Below are 17343 nucleotides of genomic sequence, written 5' to 3' on the forward strand. Positions count from 1 at the left end.
TTAACCACTAAGCGGAAGCAAAAACTCAAGACCTGCAGACAGAAAATCTGGGCTGAAATATCCACTTTATTGACAATTTAAAACAGAATATGGCCAAGAAATGTGCAGATAACTCATTTAAATATCTCTGTCTTACATTTTATTTACTTGTCTTATAGTTGCTGGGAAATGGCTGTAGTAAAGGACACATAATCCCACATTGCTAAGAAACTAAAACTGTCCAACCAAGGTCATCTAAATCATAATGCTAACAGGTTTACCACGTGTTCTAACCAGTGTGAGTATCCAGCGGCATGCCTAAGAGCAAAATTAATGAACTACTTTGTCGGGATGTTTTCATGCAATTGTTTTGTTCAAATCACAACCTGCAGTGTATGATAAGGTAAGAGAAGTCCACTGGAAAATAAAGTCCCCAGTTGACCAGGTGGGGATGACCTGTTTGTTCGAATTGTGTTGCAGTATGTGACCTGCTGTAATATGATACACCATACAACACATCTCAGAAGTTGTTCTTCTTATGGACATTGCTAAACAACATTCGTCCTTAAATACACTGAAATACACCTTTTCCTTTAGAAACCCACAAAGCAGTGCCCAAACATGTCTCTGTACTTAACGCTTTACAACAGAGAATGACAGTTAATCTTTTTTTCAGGGAATGAGTGAATCATGGTATTCACCTGGAAATATCCTGTCAGTCAGAGCAAACACTGGGTCAATGCTGGAAGACGAGTTTGTCTTCAAGACCTCTTTCATCTGGTTCTGTGGCACATCAGATGAACCCACACCTACAGGGCTGAATGCCAGGGTTGGGGGTCAATTCCATATTAATTTCAAATACAATTCTTGAAGTGGAGAATATATATTCATGAAGTGGAGAATTTACATTGAATTCCATTCTATTTTCAACATTCTTGAAGTTATAGAATTGGAATTGTAAATGTCTCAGTTAATGGAATTAATACACCTAGTATCATTTCAACTTGTATTTCTATATTTCCAGGATACTGTAGCTAGGCTATCTGAACAGTGACATGATCAGTCGGAAAGCCTGAGGGAGTTAAATTCTAATTGGAATTTGTGGAATTGTAAGGGATAATATTTAATTACGAGTTACATTCTTGGAATTTACCTAACATTTGAGTTGAGAAATTTAATTCTCTCTGAATTCAAATACTGACCTGGAATTTGAATTGAATTAAATGGAATTTACAGGGAGAGGGAATTGAATTAAATTACATTTACAGGGAGAGGGAATTGAATTAAATTATATTTACAGGGAGAGGGAATTGAATTAAATTATATTTACAGGGAGAGGGAATTGAATTTGAATTTGTGGAATTAACCTCAGAACCAGTACATAAACTGGTTCTGAGGCACATCAGATTGATCCACACCTATAGGGCTGAGTACATAAACTGGTTCTGAGGCACATCAGATTGATCCACACCTATAGGGCTGAGTACATGCTCTTTATTTAAAAATAATAATAACAAGAGTAACATGTAAGGGTACTGACACGCTGGCGTTGATGTGCACGCACGCACACACACTCACTCAAACCTGTGCAAAAACATTCAAGTTGAGACCCCTCAGTGAGATTTGATCATGCATGAAGCACAAGTGGGAAAAGTGGAGGAGAATAAAGAATGAGGGCCAAGAGTTGGCACATGCTCTCACACTCAATACACTATTTAAAGCCCAATTCAATTAACCTGCTTTCACCTGCATCTCACAACTCGCACTTACGGCAAATGCACAATTTGTGGTTGTTGTTGGTAAAGCCGGCAGTCATCTGTTCTCCAGTTTTGACAGAGCTAAGTAAACACCCAGAACTGGCAGGCTATGGCATACTCCATAGAGGTAAATCAAAATATTATACATATATTAGTATTACATTGAATACTTGTAAACAATGTTCCCTCTAAACTGTGCACTGAGATTTTCTTGTAAGCAGAGCACATTGAAGTAGAATACTATTGCATTGACAGGCAAGACTTAAGTCCCATATTCTACACAGACCAGTGCACCATAACCAATCAGAGCTGCAGTAGGCCTATATGCAAATAGACCATTGCCTTATATGGATCTATGCCATTTTACAAAACATGTATATTTCTAGACATCTTTGAAAAGCCAGTCTGGTTACAGGTAAAGAGCTTTTTTTTTTGTCTTAAAGGGGCAGTATTGTATTGAGACGGTCTTGAATACTCTAAGGAGACAATAGGCAGAGGGTAGCATAATTTGTCTGATTCTCTGTAATAATGGTATGGGAATAATAATACATTTTATTTTGTAAAGTGGTTTCTTGCAGCAAACATTTTCAGTCACCTTGTCTGAAGGACGAGTGGATAAACAGGTTCATGTCAAGCCCTGCATGTTTTTTTCTCCTCAAAAGTCTCATGGAATGTCGGCCGACATTGAACACCACACATTGGCTGCTACTGTAGGCTGAACGATAAAACAGCTATTTCCATGTTAAAATGTTATGAGATTAGTTTTTCTCCATAGTTTTTTTTATTGTAGGCCACTCTGGTAGAGCTTCATTGTGATCAAATAGACAAAATAGCCTACTTGGCCACTTTTAAAACTGTAACTTAAAGCGGGTACAGCCTCAGTGTTCACAGTAAAACTGTAACTTAAAGCGGGTACAGCCTCAGTGTTCACAGTAAAACTGTAACTTAAAGCGGGTACAGCCTCAGTGTTCACAGTAAAACTGTAACTTAAAGCGGGTACATCCTCAGTGTTCACAATAAAACTGTAACTTAAAGCGGGTACAGCCTCAGTGTTCACAGTAAAACTAACTTAAAGCGGGTACAGCCTCAGTGTTCACAATAAAACTGTAACTTAAAGCGGGTACAGCCTCAGTGTTCACAGTAAAACTGTAACTTAAAGCGGGTACAGCCTCAGTGTTCACAGTAAAACTGTAACTTAAAGAGGGTACAGCCTCAATGTTCACAATAAAACTGTAACTTAAAGCGGGTACAGCCTCAATGTTCACAATAAAACTGTAACTTAAAGCGGGTACAGCCTCAGTGTTCACAATAAACGAGAGCCGGAAGTTGCACAGAATTTTCACAATGTTCAAGTTTGCGCTCAGCAGACCTGACATTCGCTCAGTGGCCAAAAAAAGTAGAGGGAACATTGCTTGTAAATGGATGAAACTGACCTCAGCACTTAATGTTGTGTAGTTATAATAATAAGCTTTGTGTTATAGTCATGTTGACAGAAGTCCTAGGTATTGGCACAAGATCACCTGGTACCATAGAAATAAAATATGATTTATAAATGTCTAATAAACATCTGAAGCGCTTGTGCAGTCAGTCTCTGAAATCACCTTCATAGTCACAACCCTCTTTTTTTGCAAAGACAAAGGAACACAGCCAAATACTGCAATGCTTAGAATAAACTGTGGCATACATAAGATTGGGAAAGGGCCAGGATACCCACTGTGACCAGTATGGTTTCACAGCTGTGTTATAGACTTTGTCACTGATAGCTGAATGCACTTGGTCCGTCTTTAGATGGTCGTTAATGTATTTGTTGTGACCATCCTTTTTGAGCTATGAATATGAATGTGCTACTTGATTCTTTAAAATGTTTTATGGAGCTGACGATTGTTATTGGTAATCTCAGTGGCCATGTAGGTCAACTGTTATTCTTCAAGGTAACCAGGGAATCGCCTTTCCTTTCCTGAAGCGGTTAAAAGGCAATGAAGTGAGCTGAAACTGTGTGTTTTTATTCACTGCAAAAGTTTCTTTACACTGCTTTACACACGGAATGTTTTTACCTTAACAACTAGCCTAAATATCTCCGCAGATTTAGTCTGCATTCCATGGTGGTTCCTTCAAGGGAGCATTCTAATGTCAATGTTTAGGTAATGATACAGTTCTTTCTTCAAGTGGACAAGATATTGATCAAATGTAGCACATCCACAACTAACTAATCTACCCAACAAATCTATAGATAAATCCACTCTCTCTAATTTAATCTTTGGCCTATTAGGACCAATTAGTTTATACAAGAAAGTATTTATTTAGCTGAAGGGATAGGGTTCAACTTCCCTTTAACCCAAAGATATACAGTATTATTATACTCTTTAAAATTAATATGAAACCTCTTGCAAGGCAACAGATACACTGATTGGTTTGGGATTTGAATTTCAATGCACTAAGCATGTACAAGAATAATCCCTACAGACAATCACAACAGAATAACATTTCCATACTCTATCCCAAGACATTTCACAGATATAAACTGAGTGAACAAAACATTAAGGACACCTGCTCTTTCCAATGATATAGACTGACCAGGTAAATCCATGTGAAAGCTATGATCCCTTATTGATATCACTTGTTAATTCCACTTCAATCAGTGTAGATGAGACAGGTTAAAGAAGGATTTTTAAGCCTTGAGACAATTGAGACATAGATTGTGTATGTGTGTGTGTGCCATTCAGAGGGTGAATGGGAAAGATAAAATATTGAAGTGCCTTTGAACAGGGTATGGTAGTAAGTGCCAGGCTCACCGGTTTGTGTCAAGAACTATAACGCTGCTGGGTTTTTCACACTCAACAGTTTCCCCATGTGTATCAAGAATGGTCCACCACCCAGAGAACATCCATCCAACTTGACACAACTGTAGGAAGCAGTGGAGTCAACATGGGCCAGCATTCCTGTGGAACGCTTGTATTGTCCATGCCCCGACGAATTGAGGCTGTTCTGAGGGAAAAAGGAGCATGGTGCAACTCATTATTAGAAAGGTGTCCTCAATGTTTTGTACACTATTGTTGGATCTAAATATTGTTTTTTAATCTAATTAAACTCTTAAGACATTTTAGGAAGTAGATGCTCAACTAAATCTCCTTGTATTTATTGTGTTCTTTTGACAATACTTCTGTTGTTGAATGTAGCATACTTTTAGAACCATGACTGACTAATAATTGTGTGCTGCCATCTTGTGGCAAATGCTGCACCTTGCTTGCACAGATTTTTCATTCCATGGCGACAGTTATAGAGTACGATCTACATACCGAAAACAACTTAGTGTGATCAATGACTAACACAAAGACATATCAACATAAACAGTAAATGAATATGAGAACGGACTCGTAGCAATAACGCGTTTCTCTATCTGAAGTCACTGCATGTCTCTCATCCTGTCGAAGGAAAGCGGTGTGAACTTGTACCCAGATCCTTTGTAGAACTTGTTTTGGAATTCAACCCTGTAAAAGACAAATGAGACAGAAAATCACAACCTTTGGAAGTATCATTCAAGTGTAATTCACTTGTTATATTCTTTACATAATTGCTGCTTCAGTTGTGTCAATAAGCTCAAGGTCTGTACATGGATGGAGTGCTGCAGAATCCAAAGGCTACATCAGGTGTGTATGTGTGAGCGTGCGCTTGCAGATGCATGTGTGTTTGTGTCGCTTGTCCCTACCAGTGCAGCCGTAGGGCGTGGAGGAAGGCAGAGAGACCCTCCATGACCAGGAGAATGGTGACTGTGAGGACAGCGAAGGCAGCAAAGGTCACTGCCAGCAGAACAGAACCCATCCCCGAGGTGACCCTCAGAGCCACCTGTAGAACCATCTTCCACAGCACCTCAGACAGCTCTACACAGACAACATGCACAGGAACATAGAATACAGTTAAATTAATTTTAACATAACAGGTGACGGCAGGTAGCCAAGCAGTTCGGAGCGTCGGGCCAGTAACCGAAAGGTCACTGGTTTGAATCCCTGAACCGATTAGTTGAATAGCCTGTTAATGGCCCTTGAGCAGGGCACTTAAGAGCATCTGCTGAATTACTTAAATGTAACTACTTATTTTTTTTCAATCCTGGAATGATTGCTATTGAAGTTTACTCTATACACCATCTTATGTCATCCTTTTCACTATGGGGATCAGAAAGTCGAGGGGATGCAAGGTCATAACCATAACAGCCACATGGATATAGCTGTTATTGTGTTGTGCAGAATAATACACTACCAGCATGAGCTAGACTGAGAGCCCACAGGCGGAGGTAGGAGGCTGTGTTGGAGATGCATCCAAGGCAGTACTCGATGGTGTGGATGCCCTGGTACACGAAAATGTCAGCCATACTGACCTGCAATGAGACAAAGGCTTTTTTCACACCAAAGAAAAGTGAAAGACAAAACAGTAGAGATAAAAACCTGGTAAAAACAGTGTGCAGGTGAGGTTGGAAGCCCAAAAGTGCTGTTATGAAAACCACATCACAAATATAAGTACAACAAAAAAAGGTTTATTGAAATTAGTTAAACAGCATATTAATTATAATTGTACATAATGTAGTCAGTATACAAGAAACACTGTGTGTGTGTGTGAGAGAGTTAGGCTACATAGAGGGAATTATTGGGTAGTTTGGTTCATCAGGCTGACCCCCTTTCTTCGCTTGAAGTTATTGAGGGATGATGAGCTTTCGGCAATGTGAAGATAAGAATTCCAGAGTATGGTACCTCTGTGTCTGAGAGAATTGACTCTGAGGTGCGGCAGTTGGGAAGGTTATTGCAGTGTCGTGTTATATAGATGATTTCAGAATTAACCTGGAAGAATCCATTGAAAGGTAAACTGTCTGGGAGGTATGAGTAGTTGTAGATGAAAGTTAATAACTGGTGTACATTAATTAGAGGAGGCGGCTAGTCTTGCACATGTATTATGTATGATGAGTAATTTGTGTGGGTAGGAGGCATATGTACTGGCCTAATATTACAGTAAATGAGATATGGGTAAATTAAGCTATAGTATAGAGTTAGGAAGCAAGCCTGATAAACCAAACCACTAATCTTTCTGATGATACCTACAATTTCATCACTTTGCTGCAGACAAATGTAATATGATCTTTCCAGGATAACTTTTCATTAATTAGAACTCAGAGGAATTTAGTGGATGTGACTTGTTCCATTTCATTGCCACCAATTGAGATTCTGGCTTTTTTATTCGTTATATAATTTATTATTTACAACCTTTCTAATTTTTGCTCTTTAATACAATAAAGTTGTATTTTTAACATTTAATGGTGTTTGCATAAACACATAACTATGATAAATTACAGAACATATTTTCTGACCATGTATATTTATTTATAAACAGTGACTTACCTTCTCTTTCCTGTTATCTGAAGCCTCTTGGTTGGAGATCCCAAAAACCTGCATGGGAAGCTTGTTTGTTGAGGGCTTCTGTTGGAATAATTTTAAGTTTAATTAAATGATATATTTTAATGGCAGTTATAAAGGCAGGATCAGTCTACTTACAGTGTACACATTGACATAAAAACAGCCTTGTCAATCCAATACTTTTGATCACAAACGTCTACTTATAAAATGCATTATTCTAATCTAGTTGACTTACCAGCTTTAATTGCTTGTGTTTTCTATACAAGAGCAGGGGCTTGGCAAACAGTAGCCAAGGCACCATAAGCACAGCAACAACCACCAGAAATATTTGCACAGGTTTCTGTATAATAGAATGTTTAAAAAAATTAGAAAATGACAGTTTTTGCTTAGAACTTAATGCATAGCGAGGTTTATGTTGCATCTGGGCCTCTGTACTTTTTTTGTGTCCAAATACATACGTTAAAATGAAATAATTTCTGTGGTCTCCTTGGATGAAAAATATGATTACATTATGTCACTTAGCAGAGTATTCTATCCAAAAGGTCTTAAAGTACAGTGAATGCATACATTTGAGTATGTATATGTGTTCCAATCTGGGAAATGAACCGGCAAATTATATTTTAAGAACCCATGATATTTTAGGTTGAAGAAACCCATTGTACCTGTGTTCTGTAAAGCACAGTACCCTCAGAGCTGTAGTCAAAGAGCATCATGTTGATGAAGAGGAGCAGGATGCTAGGAGCAGATTCAGACTTCATCACTACACACCACTTGTAGAGGATGAGGAAGATCAGGTATCCAAACAGAGACAGCATGAAAATCACCTCTGGAATGAACTGCAACGCAACATCCTTTAAGTTTCTGAAGAATCTGCAATGAAATGATACAGTTGGAGGCAATCAGTTGGCACTACATTTTAAGTGACGGTGTATTGGTTTATCATAAACAGTGCTGTACAGTGTTTTTGTAAGTACTGTAGTTCTCCTGGAAAAAACACATGTACTTTTCTTTATTACCCTGTTACTCTCACATGTCATTATCACAGTGATATTCCTGCCTCTGTGTTAGTATTAAGGGCTTGCCAAACAGGAAGCGGTGACAGAGTTTCCTATTCACTTTCAAAGGAGCTAGGCGGGGGGTGGAATTATATCCAGGAGGAGTAGTCGGCGGCGCTCGTGAAAGCCACCTGGCGGAGAAAATAGGAATCTGCTTGGCGAGTTTCGCTTCCTGTCTTGAACGCCCTTTACTTACATGTAGTTCACCAGACTCAGAGTGACTCCAAAGAGCATGTGGGCCACTCCCATGATTACAGACATCTTCATCTTGTAAGAGTTCAGGAACGACAGCTTATTCGATGCAATATTCCAAATCTGTATCAGACAGCAGTTTGAAATAGAAAAAGTTGGATCAGGTTACATTGTATATAAGATCATCTTTAATTAAAGAAGTTAAGTAACTGCATTCCAGCTGGTTAACTTAATACTCAAGCATTTATAATACACAATAAAATAAAATGCACAAAAGAAACAAAACGCAGAATAAAATACATTGAAGGAAAGCCCACCTTACTGAGTAGCAGAGAAAAGCACTTTTCATGACATGATATGAACAGTAACACAATGACAATGAAAACAATGCTGCTCACTTTTTTTCACGACTGTAAATAGAGATAAATATATTTGACCCTTTGTCCTCAAATCTATGTGGGTTTAGATGGTTAGAAGAGTTTGCACACACTAACCGGGTCAACACCAAATGGGTAGGGATTACCAGAGTAGACTCCAGACACCAGGGGGTCCAGATGAAGATGGCCAGAGTCATGCAACGTGTCATTACTGGGGGGAAAAAACAAAACAAACCATTTACATTCTTATTCCAACTAATTTGTTACAATACTATTACAGTTTTAATAAAGGAGGAAACTCACGTCCACGGTCCGTGTGGATGGAACATGGGTCGGACGCTCCACGAGGATCCAAAGACGTTGAAGGACTTGGAGAAGCAGTCGTTGTAGATGAGGCCAGTGTATATGGAGAAGAGGCCCATCAGGAATATAATGTAGCGTCCATCCACCAGCATGTCAATCAGCTGCAGGGACGGGTAACTAACATTACAGTCAAAACAATGCACCGCTTTGTCTTTCAATGTTAGTGTAGTTGTAACACTCGTGTTTTTTAAAAAATAAACGGTTTCCACTAACATTTTGTACAACATCACTTTTACAGCTTCAAAAGTTGACTTTTCACTAGTAGCACTTAAACAACATAATTGACTTGACATATACTATTCATCCTCAGGGCTCAGGCCACCCTCTGACAGAGAGCTTTTCATACCTCGTTCTTCAGCTTCCTGAAGTGTTCTTGGTGTAGGATCAACCATAAAGCGAGCAGAGTCATGACGAGACCGTGACCACAGTCTCCAAACATGACCGCAAACAGGAAGGGGAAGGTCACCATGGTGTATGGAGCTGAAAATATATCACATTCGAACAGGATTTCAATAGTTGTGATCAAAAAACTTTGGAGGGACTAAAAAAGGAAACAAACATAGACTAATCAGATCTGGGTCAGTCACATTATGTCATTAAGGGATCCTGAGTGGCGCAGCGGTCTAAGGCACTGCATTACAGTGCTAGAGGCATCACTACAGACCGGGTTTAATCCCAGGCTGTATCACAACCGGCCGTGATCGGGAGTCCCATAGGGAGGCGCACAATTGGCCCAGTGTCGTCCGGGTTAATGGAGGGTTTGGCCTGGGCCGGCCGTCATTGTAAATAAGAATTTGTTCTTAACTGACTTGCCTAATTAAATAAAAACACATTTTTTAAAAGTCAAATACTTCTAAATAAACACATAGGATCTTAATTTGAACCAGTTTTCTACAGCAGGAAGATAATCCTGCAGCAACAGGAAATATGGATTGTAACGAATTAAAATGTTTGTAGAGGTAGAAACATTTTTCATGAAGGAAACTCAAGTCTGAAATTTCTATATGGAATTACAAACTTCAGAAGCCTTTTAATCCTCAAATACACTACAGGTTTTACAGTTCCAGCATTGCGGGAATGTTCTCCTGACACAGGGTGATCAAATGGAAGTCCCCAAACCGCACACTCCAATGTAAATCAAGCGCACACAGGAGATAGTGGTGTTGTTACCTGGGTTTATTTCCTGATAGTTGCCGACCCCATAGGCATCAATAATGCTCTGGAAACCTGAGGTAAAGGAGGTAACCCTGTTGAATGTTGGGGGTGTCTGCTGGGTTTGGATTCTGTTCACGACGGGGCTAAGACTGGAGCCGCTCTGCTCCTAATGTTAAAAAAGCACCAACACACAGATACACACAGAAAGATAAGCACACACAGTTCATTTAGAAAAATCTGCATGTTCACACCCTGAATGCTTAGTAATTTAAGCAAGTTTGGGAGACTTACTGATCCATGTATCAGTGCAGTGTGCACAGAGTTTAAGTCAGACACTGGACACCAAATCTCAGCAACAATCAGCTTCTGTGTGATGTCTATGTTACACAGGTTCAATGTGTAATAGATGGCCTTCATCTTCTTTACTTTAGAGGCCCACTCCTGGAGGTTGGCTGCTGCTGCAGTCAGGGTAGTCTCACGGAACTCCTCCGTCCTCTTCAGGACCTGACAGAAGATGAATGAACAGAAAGTAAGAAAAGTGTTTTGTTTTCTTCCATCCCTCTAACCTCTCGCTTAAAATATTGTTCTACTTCCATCTGTGACATTACATTAGGACTAATTAAAGCAGGATAGCAAAAGTCCTGACATATTACTGACATATAATGTACAGTTGAAGTCGGAAGTTTACATACACCTTAGCCAAATACATTTAAACTCAGTTTTTCACAATTCCTGACATTTAATCAGAGTAAAAATGATCTGTTTTAGGTCAGTTAGAATCACCACTTTATTTTAAGAATGTGAAATGTCAGATTAATAGTAGAGAGTGTAACGTCGGGTGAGTGAGCAGTCAAATGCAGAGAGCGAAGTGAACGGGGAAAACGCTTTAATGTCCTTCAAAACGTAACAGGTCCAAACATGGGTGAATGCCCTAAAACACTGGCGCTAAACAAACCCAAAACCTAGTTACAAACACTGGACAGCGAAAACCCAAAACAAACAAGGAACAGGTGAAAACAATTAGACAAAAACAAACGAAAAGGAAAAAGGGATCGGTGGGAGCTAATAGACCGGCGGCGACGACCGCCGAGCGCCACCCGAGCAGGAAGGTGAGACACCTTCGGTGGTATTCGTGACAGAGAGAATGATTTATTTCAGTTTTATTTCTTTCATCACATTCCCAGTGGGTCGGACGTTTATATACACTCAATTAATAGCTTGGCCTTTAAATTGTTTAACTTGGGTCAAACATTTTGGGTAGCCTTCCACAATAAGTTGTGTTAATTTTGGCCCATTCCTCCTGACAGAGCTGGTGTAACTGAGTCAGGTTTGTAGGCCTCTTTGCTCGCACACTTTTTTCAGTTCTGCCCACATATTTTCCATAAGATTGAGGTCAGGGCTTTGTGATGGCCACTCCAATACCTTAACTTTGTTGTCCTTAAGCCATTTTGCCACAACTTTGGACGTATGCTTGGGGTCATTGTCCATTTGGAAGACCCATGTGCGACCAAGCCTTAACTTTCTGACTGATGTCTTGAGATGTTGCTTCAATATATCCACATAATTTTCCTCTTTCATGATGCCATCTATTTTGTGAAGTGCACCAGTCCCTCCTGCAGCAAAGCACCCACAAAACATGATGCTGCCACCCCCGTGCTTCACAGTTGGGATGGGGTTCTTCGGCTCGCAAGCCTCCCCCTTTTTCCTCCAAACATAACAATGGTCCTTATGGCCAAACAGTTCTATTTTTGTTTCATCAGACCAGTGGACATTTCTCCAAAAAGTACAATCTTTGTCCCCATGTGTAGTTGCAAACCGTAGTCTGGCTTTTTTATGGCGGTTTTGGAGCAGTGGATTCTTCCTTGCTGAGTGGCCTTTCAGGTTATGTCAATATAGGACTCGTTTTACTGTGGATATAGATACTTTTGTACCCGTTTCCTCCAGCATCTTCACAAGGTACTTTGCTGTTGTTCTAGGATTGATTTGCACTTTTCGCACCAAAGTACTTTAATCTCTAGGAGACAGAACTTTTGACGGCTGCGTGGTCCCATGGTGTTTATGCTATTGTTGTTTGTACAGATGAACGTGGTACATTCAGGCGTTTGGAAATTGCTCCCAAGGATGAACCAGACTTGTGGAGGTCTACAATGTTTTTTCTGAGGTCTTGTTTGATTTCTTTTGATTTCCCCATGATGTCAAGCAAAGAGGCACTGAGTTTGAAAGTAGGCCTTGAAATACATCCACAGGTACACCTCCAATTGACTCAAATTATATTAATGAGCCTATCAGAAGCTTCTAAAGCCATGACATCATTTTCTGGAATCCAAGCAGTTGAAAGGCACAGTCAACTTAGTGTATGTAAACTCCTGACCCACTGGAATTGTGATACTGTGACTTATAAGTGAAATAATATGTCTGTAAACAATTGTTGGAAAAATTACTTGTGTCAGGCACAAAGTAGATGTCCTAACCGACTTGCCAAAACTATAGTTTGTTAACAAGTTATTTGTGGAGTGGTTGAAAAGCGAGTTTTAATGACTCCAACCTAAGTGTATGTAAACTTCCGACCTCAACTGTATGTTTTAGCATGAGTACCTTCATTTAACTAGGCAAGTCAGTTAAGAACAACTTTTTATTTATAATAATGGCCTACCCCGGCCAAACCCTAACCCGGGCGACGCTGGGCCAATTGTGTGCTGCCCTATGGGACTCTCAATCACGGACGGTTGTGATACAGCCTGGAATCGAACCAGGGTCTGTAGTGATGCCTCTAGCACCGAGATGCAGTGCCTTAGACCACTGTGCCGCTCGGGAGCAGCCTCATTGTCAAAGTGCTCTATAATTAACTTTTACCAATCGAAGGTCTTCAATGCGTGTGTTGACGTTTGTTCTCATTTCCTTTCTTGCGTACGCATTGTTGGGACATGGATACATGCTGGCATGAAACCTGAAGTAGAACATAATATTAATATTTTTGGCTAATTTACTTATTTTCAAGGCTTTTGACATACTCAAGGGATCTTTTCACTCACCCATCACATAGCTTTCTGATCTTTCCTCTGATCTGGTCTCCTTGGACAAATACTACGAACACATCCTTCTTCACTGGATCCTCCTGTGAGCATTAAACAATGTTTGTTTACTCAACACGTATCTGCAATTATAAGCTAATGAACAACCTTTTGTCTAATGGTTGTTTGCCTTTAAATAGAGGAGATCCTCATGTTTGAAGATGTGCTTATTAGTGAACCATTTCCTTACAGCCATGTTCTCCTCCTCATGGGGCTTGATTTCAGCATGACGGAGGACAAAGTTTCCATGAAACAGTCGCCACAGAATCTTTTCGAAGGCAGGGAAACGTTCATGCTTGATGACTCCTGCAACAAACCTGTCATGGGGATAGAAGAGGAAGGCATCAAACACTTTACTTGGTTATCAGATTTCTCTACAACCTGATAGCAACCTGAAAATGGTGGTGGCCCCTACTTTAAACCAATTCCAGTGTTTTTTTGTGTGATTAGCCTGACTAGTAACATTAGGCTAATAATTCACCCAAGTTTCAGGGGTCCGTTGGTGCTGGTGTAACTGGTGCGTCGGCATGTCACCCTGGAAGAGTACACCGACTCTTCAGAAGGAAGCTCAGAGATGGAGAGCTGCGACTCTGCCTATAGGCACAACATGAGAAGAAACAGGACTGTTTATGCTATCATTCTTTTATGATATTCTTCTTTCTATCTCAGTATTTGTTAGGAGGACATAAGTCAAATGCAGTCAGTCATTTACCTCCTCAAAAAAGTCATCAGTCATCTGCAGGAGATGGTTGATCTCCATTAGTTGAGTGAAGTTCTGCCTGAGGGTGTCTCGGTTTGAGTTGATCTCCTTCAGCTCCTGCTCCAGTTTATCAAATCTAGACTGTAACATACATGGAGAAAAGGGGATCCCAACATGAGTTTATTGTATTAAACGGTAGTCATTGGACTAACTTGGTATAAACAAGTTACATTAACATCAAACACATTTTTACGAAAACCAATAACTAGCCTACTGGGTTTGCCGCACTCATTATGTCTAGGGGTCTTAGGCCCAGCTACATGGTCTGTAACCTGAATCGTTATGTCTAGGGGTCTTAGGCCCAGCTACATGGTCTGTAACCTGATTTGATGTGTGCATAAATGTGAGACATAAGCATATGCGACCAGGTGTTCAGTGCTTGTGCCCAGAAGACCTTACCTCAGGTTCAGGGCCAGCTCAGCCATGACTCCCATCATCGGCCAGTCCAAGCAGATCAGTATCCGTTCAAAGTGGTGACCCAAAGTAAATATATACAAAAAGAAAACTACAAAGAGGCATGCCTAAACTAAAGAGGGTAACCAACACAAAACAACTCCAAACAAGCCGAGAGGCCTCTCATCACACATTGCCAATCAATCCTGATTGGCACCACCTGTAGTGCTTATCAAGGGTTTCTGGTAGAGCACAGACCGTGACCTGGTTGCTGCTGCCACCTGGGGATGGAGTGTTTAAGTGCATCCTGGTAGTGTGTTTGTCTATGTCCTAACACTAACCTTCCACCCATATCATAACACGAATCAAGCTAGACTTTAACATACATGGAGAAAGGGGGATTGCAAAATGAGTTTATTGTATTAAATGGTTGTCATTGGCCTAACTTGGTATAAACAAGTTACATCCAAACTAATGATGACACGGCTGGGAAAGAAGCCGACCAACTATGAGAGCAAGCACCTTACCTCTAAATCCAGAACATCTCGTGGAACAGGTATTGTCTCACTGGTAAAGTCTGCTGGGATGGGGATGTTTGATTTGACAACCTCATTTTCCAAGAACCCTAGTAGAAATGAGCCCAATGTTTATAGAGGGGATGTTCTAGGTATTTATTTAGAAGGGGCATCTATCCAGAGTCCTGTTTAAATCTTCCTTTAGAAAACATATACTTACGAAGAATTCTCTCCATCTCCTCACATTTCTTCACCTCCTTCACAAATCGGCGCTGAAAGGCGACTGTTCCAGGATTTAGCTAAAACATATGAAAATATATACTTAAATCGGTTGACATTTGTTAGGTGTTAGTAGCCTCGGTTGCAGTTTAAATAATGATTTCAGCGTAAACTATTTTCTCATATTCTGTGTGAAGTGTTTACCTTCAATTGAAATCAAAAACTCACACTGAACTAAGTACTGTAACCAAACTGAATAGCTCTGGGTTGAAGTTCTCATGTACAGATCTAAACTCAGCTTCCCCTCCCACCACATATATTATCAATCGGTTCTAATACGATCAGTTATGTAATTGCATTAAAGTAAGTATGCGTAAAAGTAACGGTTTGTTTTTGCATGGTGAATGTGTAATTGTTGGTTTGTGCACAAACATAATGAAATATTTTTTGGGAAGGCTTTTTACAGGCAAAATATATTAACCTTAATGTGAGAGGGGAATCAATAGACCTACACATGTATGACACAGTATCTCCATGTTTCACATGTTATTTGTCATTGGAACGCACAAGAATTTGGATAGGTTCAACTTTTTCCTTTAATGACTCCATATTATTTCAACTTACAGTTTTAATGACTATATTATTTCAACTTACAGTGTTAATGACTCTATATTATTTCAACTTACAGTTTTAATGACTATATTATTTCAACTTACAGTGTTAATGACTCTATATTATTTCAACTTACAGTTTTAATGACTATATTATTTCAACTTACAGTGTTAATGACTCTATATTATTTCAACTTACAGTTTTAATGACTATATTATTTCAACTTACAGTGTTAATGACTCCATATTATTTCAACTTACAGTGTTAATGACTCCATATTATTTCAACTTACAGTGTTAATGACTCTATATTATGTCAACTTACAGTTTTAATGACTATATTATTTCAACTTACAGTTTTAATGACTCCATATTATTTCAACTTACAGTTTTAATGACTCCATATTATTTCAACTTACAGTGTTAATGACTCTATATTATGTCAACTTACAGCAATGTGTCAATATTAAGCCAGTGTACATGGTGGAATCAATATGTAATAGACTGGCATGCAGTTAAATGGATTTGACCTTCAGACCATTAGCCATACTGTGCTCGGTTTAATTTGGGCTATTTCAACTACAAAGGTCTGTGTTTATTTTATTTTGTTAACTTCTACTAATACCCAATACTTGAAAAATATTGAAAAAGTCATACGGGTTTAAAAAAAAGGGTCAGACGATTAGCCTCAAATGTAAAAAACTTTCCGTTAACATAGTTTAGTTATGTACCAAATTTCTATAAGTTTCACTGGAAATGTGATTGTTTATACTCACATCTTTAAATTGCACCAGTCCTAGATGCCCAAGCTCATTGATGCAGTTGTGAGCTGACTCAGTTTGGAAAAACAGCTGGACAAGACACATCTCTTCACTCCGAAAAAAGGAATCCATATTTTAGTCAAACCTGTCCTGATTTGCCTTATCCTATAACAAAACCACGTGTTGTGCTCTTGGAATAAGAACCTTCACAGCAAGCACCTCACATTTCTGATACAGGCTAGACTACCCTTCAATGTGTCTTTTGAAGGGCAGCCCAAACATGAAATGGAAAGAGTGGTTGTGTCATCAGGATCAATAATGACACTGCTGCTGTGGTACTCACCAACACCACATGATATACTGAGCCTGTGGGCTGAGTGAGCCATGGAGATTAACCATTTAATAAGCCATTGAATAAGTAAGCCATGTTATAAACCACGTTATATGCCATGTTATAAACCATGTTATAAACCATGTTATAAACCACGTTATAAGCCATGTTATAAACCATGTTATAAACCATGTTATAAACCATGTTATAAACCACGGTATAAGCCATGTTATAAACCATGTTATAAACCATGTTATAAACCATGTTATAAACCACGTTATAAGCCATGTTATAAACCATGTTATAAGCCATGTTATAATCCACGTTATAAGCCATGTTATAAACCACGTTATAAGCCATGTTATAAACCATGTTATAAACCATGTTATAAACCATGTTATAAGC

The 17343-nt window shown here is 39.3% G+C and overlaps 1 protein-coding gene across 2 annotated transcripts; it reads right to left on the reverse strand.

Annotated features, from left to right (window-relative positions):
* Positions 1 to 4635: 4635 nt before the first annotated feature.
* On the reverse strand, positions 4636 to 16846 carry si:ch73-173p19.2 (V-type proton ATPase 116 kDa subunit a1). Of its 2 annotated transcripts, XM_042298802.1 has the most exons (20): positions 16623 to 16846; positions 15237 to 15315; positions 15029 to 15126; positions 14061 to 14189; positions 13830 to 13942; positions 13539 to 13665; positions 13310 to 13392; positions 13131 to 13224; positions 10569 to 10781; positions 10293 to 10443; positions 9469 to 9602; positions 9063 to 9223; positions 8877 to 8970; positions 8387 to 8505; positions 7798 to 8005; positions 7371 to 7475; positions 7121 to 7198; positions 5991 to 6108; positions 5443 to 5614; positions 4636 to 5224 (listed from the first exon to the last, which is right to left on the reverse strand). In XM_042298802.1, exons 1-20 carry the CDS (start codon positions 16737 to 16739, stop codon positions 5140 to 5142), a joined length of 2478 nt encoding a protein of 825 aa, XP_042154736.1. In that variant the 5' UTR covers positions 16740 to 16846; the 3' UTR covers positions 4636 to 5139. The 2 variants fall into 2 exon arrangements, with proteins under 2 accessions (XP_042154736.1, XP_024255613.1); XM_024399845.2 differs by lacking the exons at positions 15029 to 15126; positions 15237 to 15315; positions 16623 to 16846 and adding an exon at positions 14508 to 14754.
* Positions 16847 to 17343: the final 497 nt, after the last annotated feature.

The sequence above is a fragment of the Oncorhynchus tshawytscha genome, linkage group LG16, assembly GCF_018296145.1.
Source record: "Oncorhynchus tshawytscha isolate Ot180627B linkage group LG16, Otsh_v2.0, whole genome shotgun sequence".
In the NCBI taxonomy this organism is placed as follows: Eukaryota; Metazoa; Chordata; class Actinopteri; order Salmoniformes; family Salmonidae; genus Oncorhynchus; species Oncorhynchus tshawytscha.

What these genes read in the sequence shown, in the direction of transcription:
- si:ch73-173p19.2 (XM_042298802.1), bottom strand. Translation starts at nt 16,739, where the DNA reads ATGGATTCCTTTTTTCGGAGTGAAGAGATGTGTCTTGTCCAGCTGTTT. An exon ending in GAGATGTTCTGGATTTAGAG is followed by an intron (nt 14,190 to 15,028) that starts GTAAGGTGCTTG and finishes TGTATGTTACAG; the next exon opens with TCTAGATTTGATAAACTGGA. An exon ending in CACGCCCTACGGCTGCACTG is followed by an intron (nt 5,225 to 5,442) that starts GTAGGGACAAGC and finishes TGTCTTTTACAG; the next exon opens with GGTTGAATTCCAAAACAAGT.